General features: G+C 45.9%; 1 protein-coding gene across 1 annotated transcript in view; it reads left to right on the top strand.

Annotated features, from left to right (window-relative positions):
• GOT2 (glutamic-oxaloacetic transaminase 2) overlaps positions 1 to 13,333 on the top strand; it is a 22,916-nt gene extending 9,583 nt beyond the window's left edge. The window contains 9 exon segments of the mRNA NM_001434682.1: positions 545 to 701; positions 3,014 to 3,142; positions 5,117 to 5,176; positions 5,700 to 5,861; positions 6,094 to 6,198; positions 7,399 to 7,549; positions 8,013 to 8,178; positions 11,406 to 11,556; positions 12,084 to 13,333. Coding sequence (NP_001421611.1) covers positions 545 to 701; positions 3,014 to 3,142; positions 5,117 to 5,176; positions 5,700 to 5,861; positions 6,094 to 6,198; positions 7,399 to 7,549; positions 8,013 to 8,178; positions 11,406 to 11,556; positions 12,084 to 12,206 — 1,204 coding nt within the window. The 3' untranslated portion in view covers positions 12,207 to 13,333.

Here is a 13,333-nt window from a genome sequence, read left to right as displayed (position 1 = left end):
TACCCTCATTAACGTTAATGAGTCTACGTGTTTTCATTCCCTCCAAGGTGAAGCCCAGGAACCTGTATTTTTAACAAGCTCTCCAAATGATGCCCTTAACAAGCTTGGGAGCAGGATAAAACCCCAGCCCTTTGCAGGGGAGGGGGCATCACATAATACTCCTGCGTTGGCCCTTGCTTACTCCTCTAGTCTCATCTTTGACCACTCTCAACTTCTCACTGCCAAATTACTTGAAGTGTGCTTTGCCTGACCTGAGTCAGGTTTGGGCTGCTTCGAGAACCTACGCATATGCCTTGTCCCGCCCAGGATCGTCCCAGTGCCCCCCTTCTGCTTCTCAGTGTTTGTAGTGGAATTATGGGTCTTCTCCACTCGTCTGCGAAGTGCTTTGAAGTCTTACGCATTGTTGGCTTGTTGGTGCCTATTGCTGTACCCTGTGTGTAATAAACAGGCAGACATTGTTGAAATGGGTTTTTGGCAGATCCGAGACATCTCTGACCGTGGAAATCTAGCTACTGTGACTGATGTCTTGTATTTCCCATTTCAGCTCCTGGTGGGCCCATGTGGAGATGGGGCCCCCAGATCCCATCCTGGGAGTCACAGAAGCCTATAAGAGAGACACCAACAGCAAAAAGATGAATCTGGGAGTTGGTGCCTACCGGGATGATAATGGAAAACCTTACGTGCTCCCTAGCGTCCGGAAGGTGAGTTTGCCACCCGTGCCCTGCTTGATGGGGCTGAATCAACTGAAGGGAGCTCCTGGAGAGTGGCAGAAAGACTGCTGGGCTGGGAGTCTGGAGACCTGGGTTCTAGTTCTGATACTAACTGCTTGAATCACTTAGGTTGTCTGGGCTGTCGTCTCCTAGGCTGTAAAAGTAAGAGGTTGGAACTACCTGGTCTTTCCAAGATTGGACTTCCGTGATTATCCATAAAAAAAGAGGCATAGTGTCATGTCTAATCCCGAGGGTGCAGAAAAAGACTAAGAATTTAAACTTTGTCTCTTGGTGACAGGAATAGCCCTTTGTGGATGAGGATTTCTGTTGTTGTTTTCCGCTTCTCTCACTTTGATTGCCTTAATGAAGCCCTCCTACACAGGCATGCTTGCTCCTTTCTTCCTATTGAACCACAGAATAATTTTCTTTATGTTGTTGTATTTTTAGTAGTAGTCTTTCTATTGCTTATCATTATAACTATAAATAGTATAACTAATCCCCTTAGAATAGTTTTTGTTAAGTATGTATTTTTCTTTCCATCTGCACCTCTTCTGATGAAATATGAATGTGCTGCTTTGTCACTTCCAAAGCGGGGTGGTGAGGTGGTGTTCCTCCATACAGCAGAACTAGGCACCGTGAGTGGCAGTTACGGAAGAATACTTCTGGGCAAGAGGAAAGACCTCTGTAATCATCTGAGCTGTGCACTGTGCAGGAGGCGGGTTCAGGCCCCCCCGAGCCGGTGCAGTAATAGAGCGAACTACCGAAAGAAGAAATTTCAGAACGTATGGGAGTGTGGATTAGGTGTCATCTCTGTAATTCTCTGAGTAGAAAAAAGCTCAAGAAACAATTCCGATGAGAGGACTCTACTAAAAACTGCCCGCTGCTGGGTCTTAGGTCCTGGAGGGACTGCCTTGGGTCTCAGTAAGTCAGGCGAAAGTGTTTGGCAGGTGTTAGCTATTGTTGCAAGCTGGAACACGTCCACACGCTTCTGTACATTACCTCATCAGCTCTTCACCTCAGTCACATGAGGTGTAGAAACAGTTGTTCCCCATTCAATAGATGAGGAAACTGAGCCTCAGGAAGTTTAATAATTTGCCCAGGGTCACACAGCCAATATGGAACAGGCAGGCCTCTGACTCAAAAGCATGAAGATATGTGGCTATTATTATTAACCTTTAAAGTTCTTAGACTGACATATACCTTGAAATACTTTTTTTTTTGAGGAGGAGGAGGAGGATTAGCCCTGAGCTAACATCTGCCACCAATCCTCCTCTTTTTGCTGAGGAAGGCTGGCCCTGAGCTAACATCCGTGCCCATCTTCCTCCATGTTATATGTGGGATGCCTGCCACAGCATGGCTTGCCAAGTGGTGCCATGTCCGTACCCGGGATCCAAACCGGCAAACCCCAGGCCACCAAAGTGGAATGTACACACTTAACTGCTATGCCACCGGGCCGTCCCTGAAATACTTCTTTTTTATGTATTTAGTTTTATTTTATCGTCTTGTATCTATTTTAAGTGTCCTTAAACCTTGTTCTTGTGCATTCCAAGAACGCCATTTTATGTTAAATGGTAACAAAGAGACACTGTATACCCACCCACATAAAACCTAACTTTAAAAAAATAATAGGGCCAGCCCCGTGGCCTAGTGGTTAAGTTCAGCACGCTTTACTTCAGCAGCCCAGGTTCAGTTCCTGGGCAGAGACCTACACCACTCATTGGTGGTGGTGACCCACATATAAAATAGAGGAAGATTGACACGGATGTTAGCTCAGGGTGAATCTTCCTCAACAACAACAGCAAAAAAAAAAAAAAGCAATAATAAAATAAAAATTTTCAGATATTGCTGTTCTGCAATATAAAATATTTTACTTCTTCTTAGATTATTACCCTTCTTCTTAGATAGCATCTCCAAATAAAAAACAAGGCTTTACTTCCAAAATTTAACTTACAAAACATTCATTATTGAAGCCGGCCCTGTGGCCAAGTAGTTAAGTTCGCACGCTCCACTTCACCAGCCTGGGTTTTCGGCAGTTTGGATCCTGGGCGCAGACATGGCACTTTTCATCAGGCCATGCTGAGGTGGTGTCCCACATGCCACAACCAGAAGGACCTACAACTAGAATATGCAACTATGTACTGGGGGGGCTTTGGGGAGAAGAAACAGAAGGAAAAAAAAAAAAGATTGGCAACAGATGTTAGCTCAGGTGCCAGTCTTTAAAAAAAAAAGGAAAACATTGACTATTAATCATGATATAATTCCAGGTAAGAAGAAACTAAATGGATGCATTTTCTCTTGTCTAGGCAGAGGCCCAGATTGCTGCAAAAAATTTGGACAAAGAATACCTGCCCATTGGGGGGCTGGCGGAGTTTTGTAAGGCATCTGCAGAGCTGGCTCTGGGTGAGAACAGTGAAGCGTTGAAAAGCGGCCGGGTAAGCAGAGCCGACTCTGGCATCATACAGGGGCTGTCTATAAATTTAACAGTTTAAACACATGTGAAATAATTAGACAGATAAGAAAAGAGATGTCACTTTGTGTGTGATGATTGTTCTGGGGTGGCCACACTATTGCTAATGTCTCTTCTTTAGGTGGTAAATTGGCACTAATTAAATATAAAAGATTTCGTATAACACCAATTCCAAAAACGCAGTAGTAATTTGATGGATTCGACCCTGCTTTTGCTGTTAGTCTCTGGGTACTTATGTTCATTTCACATTGAATATGCGTTAGGAATTAGCCCCCAGCCTCATGCCCTGAGCTTCCGGCTTAGACGGAGGGAGCGGGCAGGAAACACGCCACAAGTGGACTGTCGAGGCCAGGGCTAGTCCAGTGGCCTCTGGTGCCCCTTCACAGCCCGTTTGGACATTGAAAGAGAGCAGACGGTGCTCCCTTCCTGCCATCTCCCTCCTCTCCCAGAGATCCAGAGAGCTCTACTGCAGCCGTGGCAGGAAGGACAAGCGGTGTCTCCTCCTTCCCGTTCCCTGGGGTCCCACTTATTGTGGGAGAAAGATGTCCCTAAAGTCACTAGACATAAGCTAGTGTGTGTGCCCACAGTGTACACAGGCGGCGCTCCTGTAGAACCGCCTGGGGCAGGTGGGTGCTGCCAGGCCCTGGCCCGTGGGCCCCTGTGCTTTACAATTTACTTTCTTTTGAAACAAATGTGTTTTTTAATGGATACATTTGTATGTTTAAATATTTATTTTTCTGGGGAAAAACACACAAAGTAGCAAAACTAAGCTAGCATTTCTCCTCTCCCTTCCCCCAAAGCCAGAATCAATACAGTTTCTTCACAAGCCTGGTCTAAGTCCACACGTTAGCTCATTAGCTCGGAAGAGCATACAGCCACCACCCGGGGTGATGCGGTCGTGATCGGACGTCATGGGCAGAACGCGGTTTGATGGGTATCCATGCAGTCAGCCAACCGCCTGTTAACCCCTCACAGAAACTTCTGTGTTTTTCTGGAATTTTTGCTTATTCTCTTTCTGTCCAGCAAATTGTAACCTAAGTGTAAGACTGGCCTGTCTTAAAATAACATCTGCTTGTCTTTTGTAAATTGCTCTGCCTTTATGAATCATTACTATTTTCAGATCTACAGTTATGTTTTTATTTCCGTCATGCCAAAGTTTGTGGAGACAAACTTTGTTTAGTGAAGAGTTTGGTAGTTGGGTTCCCCCCATTTAACCCACTGCTCCCTGGTCTAGAAGATAGGTTTATGTTTCATGGAGCCTCGTACTTCTCTGGTGCCTTTAAAAAAAAAAAACCTGTGGTTTCTTACTCATCCCCTAAAGTTGACCAATTTGAAGCAACAGATCTGCCACAGGCATCTCTCTATTACCCAAAAGATAACATTTTCAGATTATCTGTCATCATAGAAGGGGACCTCTCAGACAACTGTAAAATGTAGAAGTGTTATGCTAATGCACTTGTTAACTTGCTTTTCAAGATGACTTGTTTTTTTGATGTTCAGAGAGTCATTCAATTTTGTATAGTTGTAGAGTAACATTTTAATGTAGTCGCTGTTCTCAGTGTCTTTTTTTCTCTGTATGAATCACTCCTTTTTCATAAGAGGGTGGGATTTTTGTGTCCTGAAAGTTCCTCACATAACACAGGGTGGCACTAATAATAGGCCATAAGAAATTAGCTTCTACATCAGAAAGGCTTTGAAAACTGAAGAGACGGGCCTTTTGAGAACCCCTGAGAAGACTCAACCCATCTCTTAGAAAATGGAGAAATGAAACAATAGCACTGTTCTCGTTTCCAAACATTCTTTTGGAACGTTGTCTTCAGCTTCTAAAGGAGGAAGGGTACTGACTGCAAGGTGCCGCTCTGCGGGCTTGAGCTGGGTTTTATTAAGCTGTGGGCCACAGAGAGTTGCACCTCACTGACCGTGCATGTCTCTTCTTCAGTATGTCACCGTGCAGAGCATTTCTGGAACTGGGGCCTTAAGGATCGGAGCCAATTTTCTGGTGAGTCTGCAAACTCCCTCAAGAAAGAGCTGTAAGACAGTCTGTAAGCTGAGGATGGTGGGGTTTCCTATGGCGTGCGTGGTTGCTGACCCGGAAGTGGATTTCCTCTTGCCACAGAGCTGGAAGATTTCCCGTTCTCTGATAAATGGAGTCCTGCCTGAAGGGAGGGGGCACGAAAGTACTTGGAAGAAATTACAAGGTTATTATAATAAATAGAATTTATTGCATATATACTCTTACTAGGAGATTTGTTTTAGCTTTTTAATCTTCATGAAGGAGGTTCAGTTAACACCATTTTACAGATGAAGAAAGTGAGGCCCAGATAGGTCCTTGGCAACAGCAGCCAATTTAATTGGCAGAGCCTGGATTCCAATCCAGGCAGTCTCGCCGCTGAGTCAATACTTTCTCTCAGTCCTAGAGAGAAGCTGAATTTCAATAGAGAAAAGTGTCCTCTCAGTATAATAATCAACTTTTTTCTCTCTCCTTGCTTCATTTTTCCGTTCCCTTTCATCCCATCTTTTAGCAAAGATTTTTTAAGTTCAGCCGAGATGTCTTTCTGCCCAAACCATCCTGGGGAAACCACACACCCATCTTCAGGGACGCTGGCTTGCAGCTCCATGCTTATCGGTACTACGACCCCAAGACGTGCGGCTTTGATGTCACGGGCGCCCTGGAGGACATTTCAGTAAGTGGCTTTCAGGGCAGGAGGGGTGAAGAAGCAAGGAGTAAACCTGTTTGTAGAGATTTGATGTCTCCCAGCTGGATCTCAATACCTGACTTAAAATGCGGGGGATGAGCTAGTTCCCAGTCCTCAGGTCATCTGTGTCACTTATCAAATAACAGTGACCTCATGGCATTTCAGGGAAGCTGTCCCCTTGGAAGGTGCAAAGTAATCTCTTGGTCATTTGTCTCTTCAGAAAATACCACAGCAGAGCATTATTCTCCTGCACGCCTGTGCCCACAATCCCACAGGAGTGGACCCTCGCCCTGAGCAGTGGAAAGAAATAGCAACACTGGTGAAGGTGAGGAGGGCGCGCTGACGGGTGACGGTTCTGTTTTTAGTAACTAGCTTTAGATGCTTAACTTGGCAACCTCTTAACAGGGAGAATTAATTAATCTTGGAGCCTGCATGAAATTTCCGTGCATTGTTAAATTGCCAGGAAAGAGGTCATTTGCATAATTAGCAATTTTTTAATTGATGATAGATGAGCAGTTTGAAAATAATTTTTGCTCCTCAGCCTGGGTGATAAAACTTGTCGTTGGCTGGCCTGTACAGCAGGCGTCCACTGGCCCCAGGGTGTCTGCTGTTGGTGCCTGTACTCGCTGTGTTTGGCAGTGACTTGTTCATCCTTGAGCCGCTTTTTCATGTCCCCGCCTGTCCTTGCTACTTACCCTGGCACTGCCAAGATCGTGCATAGGGGCAGCTATCAGAGAAGGCTCTAGTCAGAATTCCTGGGGAAGGAAATATTCCTCTTGCTGTGTGTCCCTATTTTCACTCCCTTTGGTTGCCCTTTTCTTTTTTGTTTGGCTTTTTCTCCCCCAAACTGCCCCAGTACGTAGTTGTATATTTTAGTTGTGGGTCCTTCTAGTTGTGGCATGTGGGACACTGTCTCACTGTGGCCTGATGAGCAGTGCCATGTCCGCGCCCAGGATTCAAACCAGCAAAACCCCAGGCCACCAAAGTGGAGCACACGAACTTAACCACTCAGTCACAGGGCCGGGCCCTGGTTGCCATTTCTTTACGTTCTGTCAGCCCTAAGCTGCAAAGAGAATGAGACAGAGAAACAGCATCCAGAGGGCACTTTCAAGATGAGACAGTTCTAATGAGGCCGTCCCATGAGCCCTGGGTATAAGATGAGTCAGCCAGAGTTACATTACCCCAGAAAAGGCTGATGCTGGTCCTGTGACTGGACCAGAACAATTACCCAGACCACCACAGGCCCGAAAAGAGCTTCCTGTTTGACCAAGCAGCATTCTGGGCAGATTGAAATTAAGATTCTCTTTTCTTAATGTCTCCTTGAGGGACCATATCCACCAAAGTAAAAAAATATATGTTGTTATCTTAACTGCAGGAAAATTAAACATCTCCAGACTGCCATCTGGGGAGAAAACTGTGTTGACTTTGTCTGTGTGAGGCAGCATGGTCTCAATAAGCACGGTAACCATCCGGGGCATCTTAAGAGGGACTGCCTAAAGCTTTGGTCTTCTCTTTTCCTTTCCAGAAAAACAATCTCTTTGCGTTCTTTGACATGGCCTACCAAGGCTTTGCCAGTGGTGATGGGGACAAGGATGCCTGGGCTGTACGCTATTTCATTGAACAGGGCATTAATGTTTGTCTCTGCCAATCCTATGCCAAGAACATGGGCTTATACGGTAAGCCAAAGGACCCAGCCTGACCTCACAGTGTGAGATGGAAGAAATGCTGGGAGAAGATGCCACAAAGGGTGTAGAGTTGGGGGCGAGGGGAGGTGGTGTTTGTGTGTGTGTTCCATGTCCCTCCTTACCCAGAGCGGAAAGACAGGCAAAGTGGATTTTACTGATCTTAGCCATATCTTCTTCAGTGTCCCTGAATTCCTCCAGCAAAGAAACTGATTACTGCCTCTCTAAACAAAAAGTGACTGCTCTGTAAGACAAGAAAAGGAGGCTTTTGAGCACTCTTGAGTACTCAGACTTTCTGTTGTACCTAGGTTCACCATGCTGGGTATTGAAAACTTTTTATTTATAACAGCATTATTTTTGCTTCTGACGAAAGCAGATGATATGTAGCAAATTTAATCCTGATTTGCTTTAGCGTTTTAGATAGAACTAGAAGACGAGAACCATTTTGTCTTCTCAGGTGAGCGTGTGGGAGCCTTCACTATGGTCTGCAAAGATGCTGATGAAGCCAAAAGGGTGGAGTCACAGTTGAAGATCTTGATCCGGCCCCTGTATTCCAACCCGCCTCTCAATGGGGCCCGGATCGCCTCAACCATTCTGACCAGCCCTGATCTGCGAAAACAATGGTAAAGGCACATTGCCACTCCCCAGCCGTCTCCCTTTCCCACCATTGATCCTTGAAAGCTCGTTATAGTTGGCAGCTAGTGACACGCAGTACCATACAGCTTCCACGTGTGGAAGGAGAGGAAGGGACAGAGGAATGTGTGTTTTTTGGTTTTTGTGGGTTTTTTTTAAGGAAGGTTAGCTCTGAGCTAACATCTGCTACCAATCTTCTTCCTCTTTTTGCTGAGGAAGACTGGCCCTGAGCTAACATCCGTGCCCATCTTCCTCTGCTTTATATGTGGGACACCTACCACAGCATGGCTTACCAAGCAGTTCCATGTTTGCACCCGGCATCTGAACCGGCGAACCCCAGGCTGCCAAGAAGCAGAGCGTGCCCACTTAACCGCTGCCCCACCGGGCCGGCCCCTCAATGTTTCTGCATGTATTTGGTTTTTATTATCTATACCATCTGAATCTCTCTGACCTGTGCTCTAGATTAGTGTTACTCGATCTTTCTGACCACCGTCCACATAAGACATTCAGTTACATCATGACCCTGAACACACATCACCTATGTGTGTTTATAGAACTGAAACGGTTGCCAAAACTCAATACTTAAGATTCATGTCTATACTCCAGTGTTTTCTAAATACCAGTTACTTCCAACTACATTGAATTTATGACCTTCTAATGGGTCGTGACACTCAATTTAGAAAATATTCCCCTAGATCTGGGCCTGGCAAATATGCTCTGCAGGTCAGATGTGGTCCACCTCCTATTCTTGTAAATACAGTTTTATTGGAACACAGCCACACCCATTTCTTGCTGGATTGTGTGTGGCTGTTTCCAGGCCGTGACAGCAGAGTTCAGTAGTTGTGAAAGAGAGCATATGACCCACAAAACCTAACATATTTACGATTTGGTCCTTTATAGAAAGTTTGTGAATCCCTGCTCTGTGTAATTCAGAGTTAATAAAAGCCAAGAAGCCCTTGGGAGATGTGACTTGTGATATGAGAGTTTATCCTGGGTAGCTGGTCAATTGAGGGGATAGATCTCTGAGAAGCTTCTTGGGTAGAAAAGCTAAGTCTGCTGTCTGCAAGAAACTATCTACAGCTCAGCTAGTCATCGTGTGACAACTATTTTTTCTACCTTAAATTAACATTGAAGTAAATAGTAAGAGTCTGGTTCAGGATAGTTCTTTTCAATACAATGGCTCCATGCTAGACTTACCAAAAAATTTAAATTATAATTTTATTTTTTTCTGTTATAAAATTAACGTGTAATGGGGCTGGCCCATAGCCTAGTGGTTGAGTTCACCACATTCTGCTTTGGCATCCCAGGTTCACAGGTTCGGATCTATGGCGCAGGCCTACACTGTTCGTCAGCCATGCCATGGCAGCAACCCACATGTAAAGTAGAGAAGAATTGGCACATATGTTAGCTCAGGGTGAATCTTCCTCAGCAAAAAAAAAAAAGAATTAATGTGTAAGTGCATTTTAGAAAGTTTGGGAGAGGGGAAATAGTTAACCATAACTCCAGTCATTGTAACCCAGCCTTTTGTCTTTGCCTGCTATTATCCATTGTTGTAACATACTATATACCATACTGCTATTTGTAGGGATCGAGTTGGTTTTGTTTTGTCACTTAGAATTTTACTATGGAAGTCTGTAGTGTACAATGATGGCAGAGATACTGTGCTAGATGACTAGGATGTGGTCTCTATCCTTGAGGAGTTTATAGTCTCATGAGAAAGGTACACGTGGCACTGATACAGGACAGAATAAATGCTGACTAAAGGAGTGTGGATTCTAGGGAGCGTTAGGGAGGATGTGATGAAGACACCAGCCTCTGAGCTGAGCCTTGAAGAGAGAAGAAGGGTTTTTTCCCCTGAAGGAAATGAAGGAGAAAGGAAACCGGACAGGGAGATGTGTGTGGGGAAGCGCCGGCGCATGATGCACGCTGTGCAGAGTGTGCTTCCGAAGTCTCAGGTGGTTTTCATGGCAGAAACACCGAGTGTGAGGAGGATGGAGAAGGCAGCAAAGCTGCAGAGGGGGAGCAGGTCATGAAGCCCCTTAGTGGTCCTGTGAGAAGCCAGAGCTTCATTCTGCAGGCAACAGGGAGCATGGAGGGGTTTTGCTAAGGTCGCCCCGGATCTGGCCATGGTCAGGCACTCAGTGCCGTAAGACCCAGGGCTCAAAGTGAATGCAGCTGGGTGGATGGGACTGCAGGAAGTTTAACAATCAGTGGCATCCCCAGAGGGGCCGGGGGTTCCACCTCCAGTCATCGCCCTGCTGGTGCAGTGTTGCCGCTTCTCATTTTTCAAGAGAGGAAAACTCCACCTTTCTGTGTGCAAGTGCCCAATGTTAAAATGTTTAACTGAGTCAAATAAAACATGACTAAGACCTTTAATTGGCAGTTTGTAACCTCTGTTTTAACATCGTCATCCAGAGATCGTTTAGGAAAGTGAACACGTAAGAACAGGAAGATAAACTGTAAATGTTTTTGCAGTCATCGGGTTGGTGAAAGCCGGCAGGAATTTCCCATAGAGCCACGGGAATAGCATGGCAAGGGTAGATTCTGAGGAGGGGAAAGACTATCCAGAATCAAGCGAGCTGTGTGTGGCTGGAGGACTGCCTGCCTCTCCAGGCCCCCAGATCGACACCCTCTCCTCTTGGGGTACTCTCGGCACAGCACTCTTCCACTGCTTCTTACCTTGTCCCGCCTTGCTCCACAGTTGGTCGTTTCCAGGTTTGCTCCTGGCGTCAGTTGTAAGCTTTCAAAGGCAAGGACCACATCTCAGGCCTCCCTTTCTCCTCAGCTCTTAGCACCTCATAGGTTCACAGTGCGTTGTCTTCATTGGGCTGGCAGGAATGTTTATTTCATGCATGCTAAAAATGGGGTCATATTTTCCTGTTTAGCCCACACCTTTTGCCTCCCGCATAAAGGATGGGGCACCTTAGCCTTCCCAAGTTCTAGAGTGATTCATTCATTCATTTTCTTACTAACTCAATTTTGTTAACTATTTTAGTTGCCTGATCAAAATAGTGTCCCAGTATGAAAGAGAATGCTATAAAATAGCTTTCTTCCCAGACCAGTGACAGCACATGACGCAGTCAAGGACAGAGACTTAAGGCACACTGGGGCAGTACTCACGGGAGGTCAAAATGCTGTGAGCTGTGGCTTCTCTGTTCAGTGCTTGTCCAGAATTGAGCTGCATTTTTCCTTTTTTTTTTTTTTTTTTCTTTTACAGGTTGCAAGAAGTAAAAGGCATGGCCGACCGCATCATTAGCATGCGGACTCAGCTGGTCTCCAACCTCAAGAAGGAGGGCTCCTCCCACAGTTGGCAGCACATCGCCGACCAAATTGGCATGTTTTGTTTCACAGGACTGAAGCCGGAGCAGGTGAGTGGACTCCGATCTCTCCGCAGCCGACTGACTGATCAGCTCTTGCAAACCAGAATTCCTAATAGGTCGCCTGCCTACTCAGGATTTCCCTAGAAGCAGTTATGTTGGAGTCCTCCTAGGTAACAGAAGGATGTAGCGCTCGTTTTGTCTCATTTTTCATTAGTCACTGGCCTGTCTGTGTCCTCCCTGAGGTTACAAACTTGTGCAGAGCAGAGCCCGTTGCGATCCTTTTTTGACCACTGCTGCCAATCTGGAGGGATCCCAGGACAAGCAGGAGCCCGAATGCTGATAGGAGAGAGAGCTGCTCCAAAGCTGGATTCTGAATCTGTTTTTCTACAAATGCTGAATCTAAGACTTTTTTCTTCTTTTTCACTCTAAGCTAGCACCCCAAATTCTAGGAATAGGGTTTAAGTGAGAAAATAGAGCTGTTTATTTTTCTGCTTTAACAGTTGGCTAATTGTGCCATGCCAGGGCCGGGGAAGTCCATCTGACCCAGAAGTGCCCAAGCTCTCTCCTCTCTGCAGGTGGAGCGGCTGACCAAGGAGTTCTCCATCTACATGACGAAGGACGGCCGCATCTCTGTGGCAGGGGTCACCTCTGGCAACGTGGGCTACCTTGCTCATGCCATTCACCAGGTCACCAAGTAACTCCCCCGTGAGAGGAAACAGAGACGACCTTCCTGTCTTCGACCCCCACTGGTGTGAGGTTCACAAGGCAGAAGAGGGCGGGTGGATGGTGGTGAACAGAGCATTTCTTTCAACCACAGTACGTAACACTCAGCGACTGAATGTGTTTCTCAGCAAAGAACGTGTAGTGAAATAGGGCAGAGGCACGTGTGGCTGGTGTCTGGAACTTTGCGGCTCTAAACCAAATTCTCCCTCATTCCTTTGTCTCCAGCTTTTCCGGAAGAGTTTACATGTACAAGAAAGGCATAGCCCAAAAAAACCTAGCAGTCACACCATTGCCATATTTCAGAAGCTTTAACTGAAGCACCTGATGGTGTCGGGGTTCCTCTGTAGATCCAGCGTGAAAATAGCATGTAGGAGAGGCTGTGTGAGAAGCCCTCGTTCTAACATCACAGGCAGCCTCCCGTTAGTCCTGTGGTTGAGCAGCCCTGTCAACAGACCTTATTACAGAAATCATGTTTTAGGAAAACCAGTGAGTCTGCTGCCACTGCAGCAAGGAATATAAAAGATGCTGTTTCCTGTCTTATTTAAGAAAGAAAGAAAGAAGGTGCTCCTTTTTAATATCTGCAGGCATTTTAATGTTGCTCTCTGCTCCCTTATCATTGCTGTTCATTTCCTTGGGCACAAAGGTCCATAACTAGCCTAGATTTTCATCCTATTATACTGCTTGATTGACCATCACCCCATCCTGTAGGATGTACTTATTTGAAGAATGAAGAACATAATTTACTGCTCGTCCCATAGCCTCACCTTTCTCGGCAGAGAATAGCAGAGAGTAGGTGACTGAACTTTATTTCTGCATCCTCTTCAATGAGTGTTTAACTGTCTCCTGTCGGGACGTTGCCTCTGCCCAACTGGACCTCGTACCTTCGTTCAGCGTGGTGGTGCAGTCACTCATCTCACATCATGAGTCGGGCGTCGCAGGGTAGAACCAGGAGAGAGGATTCTCTGAGCTTTGGCTTTAACCTTTCTGTGCCCCCAGCTGGACTCAGGCTTCACCCTTTGGAAAGATAACCACCATCTGCTCGAATCATGTAGACTTATTGCAGCCTGGTTTCTCTGTTACAATAAACTTACTGTAGACCCAA

The sequence above is a fragment of the Equus caballus genome, chromosome 3 (genome assembly GCF_041296265.1).
Source record: "Equus caballus isolate H_3958 breed thoroughbred chromosome 3, TB-T2T, whole genome shotgun sequence".
NCBI classification, from domain to species: Eukaryota; Metazoa; Chordata; class Mammalia; order Perissodactyla; family Equidae; genus Equus; species Equus caballus.
The sequence above is the reverse complement of the archived record's forward strand: the minus strand, read 5'-3'. Positions and strand labels throughout refer to the sequence as shown.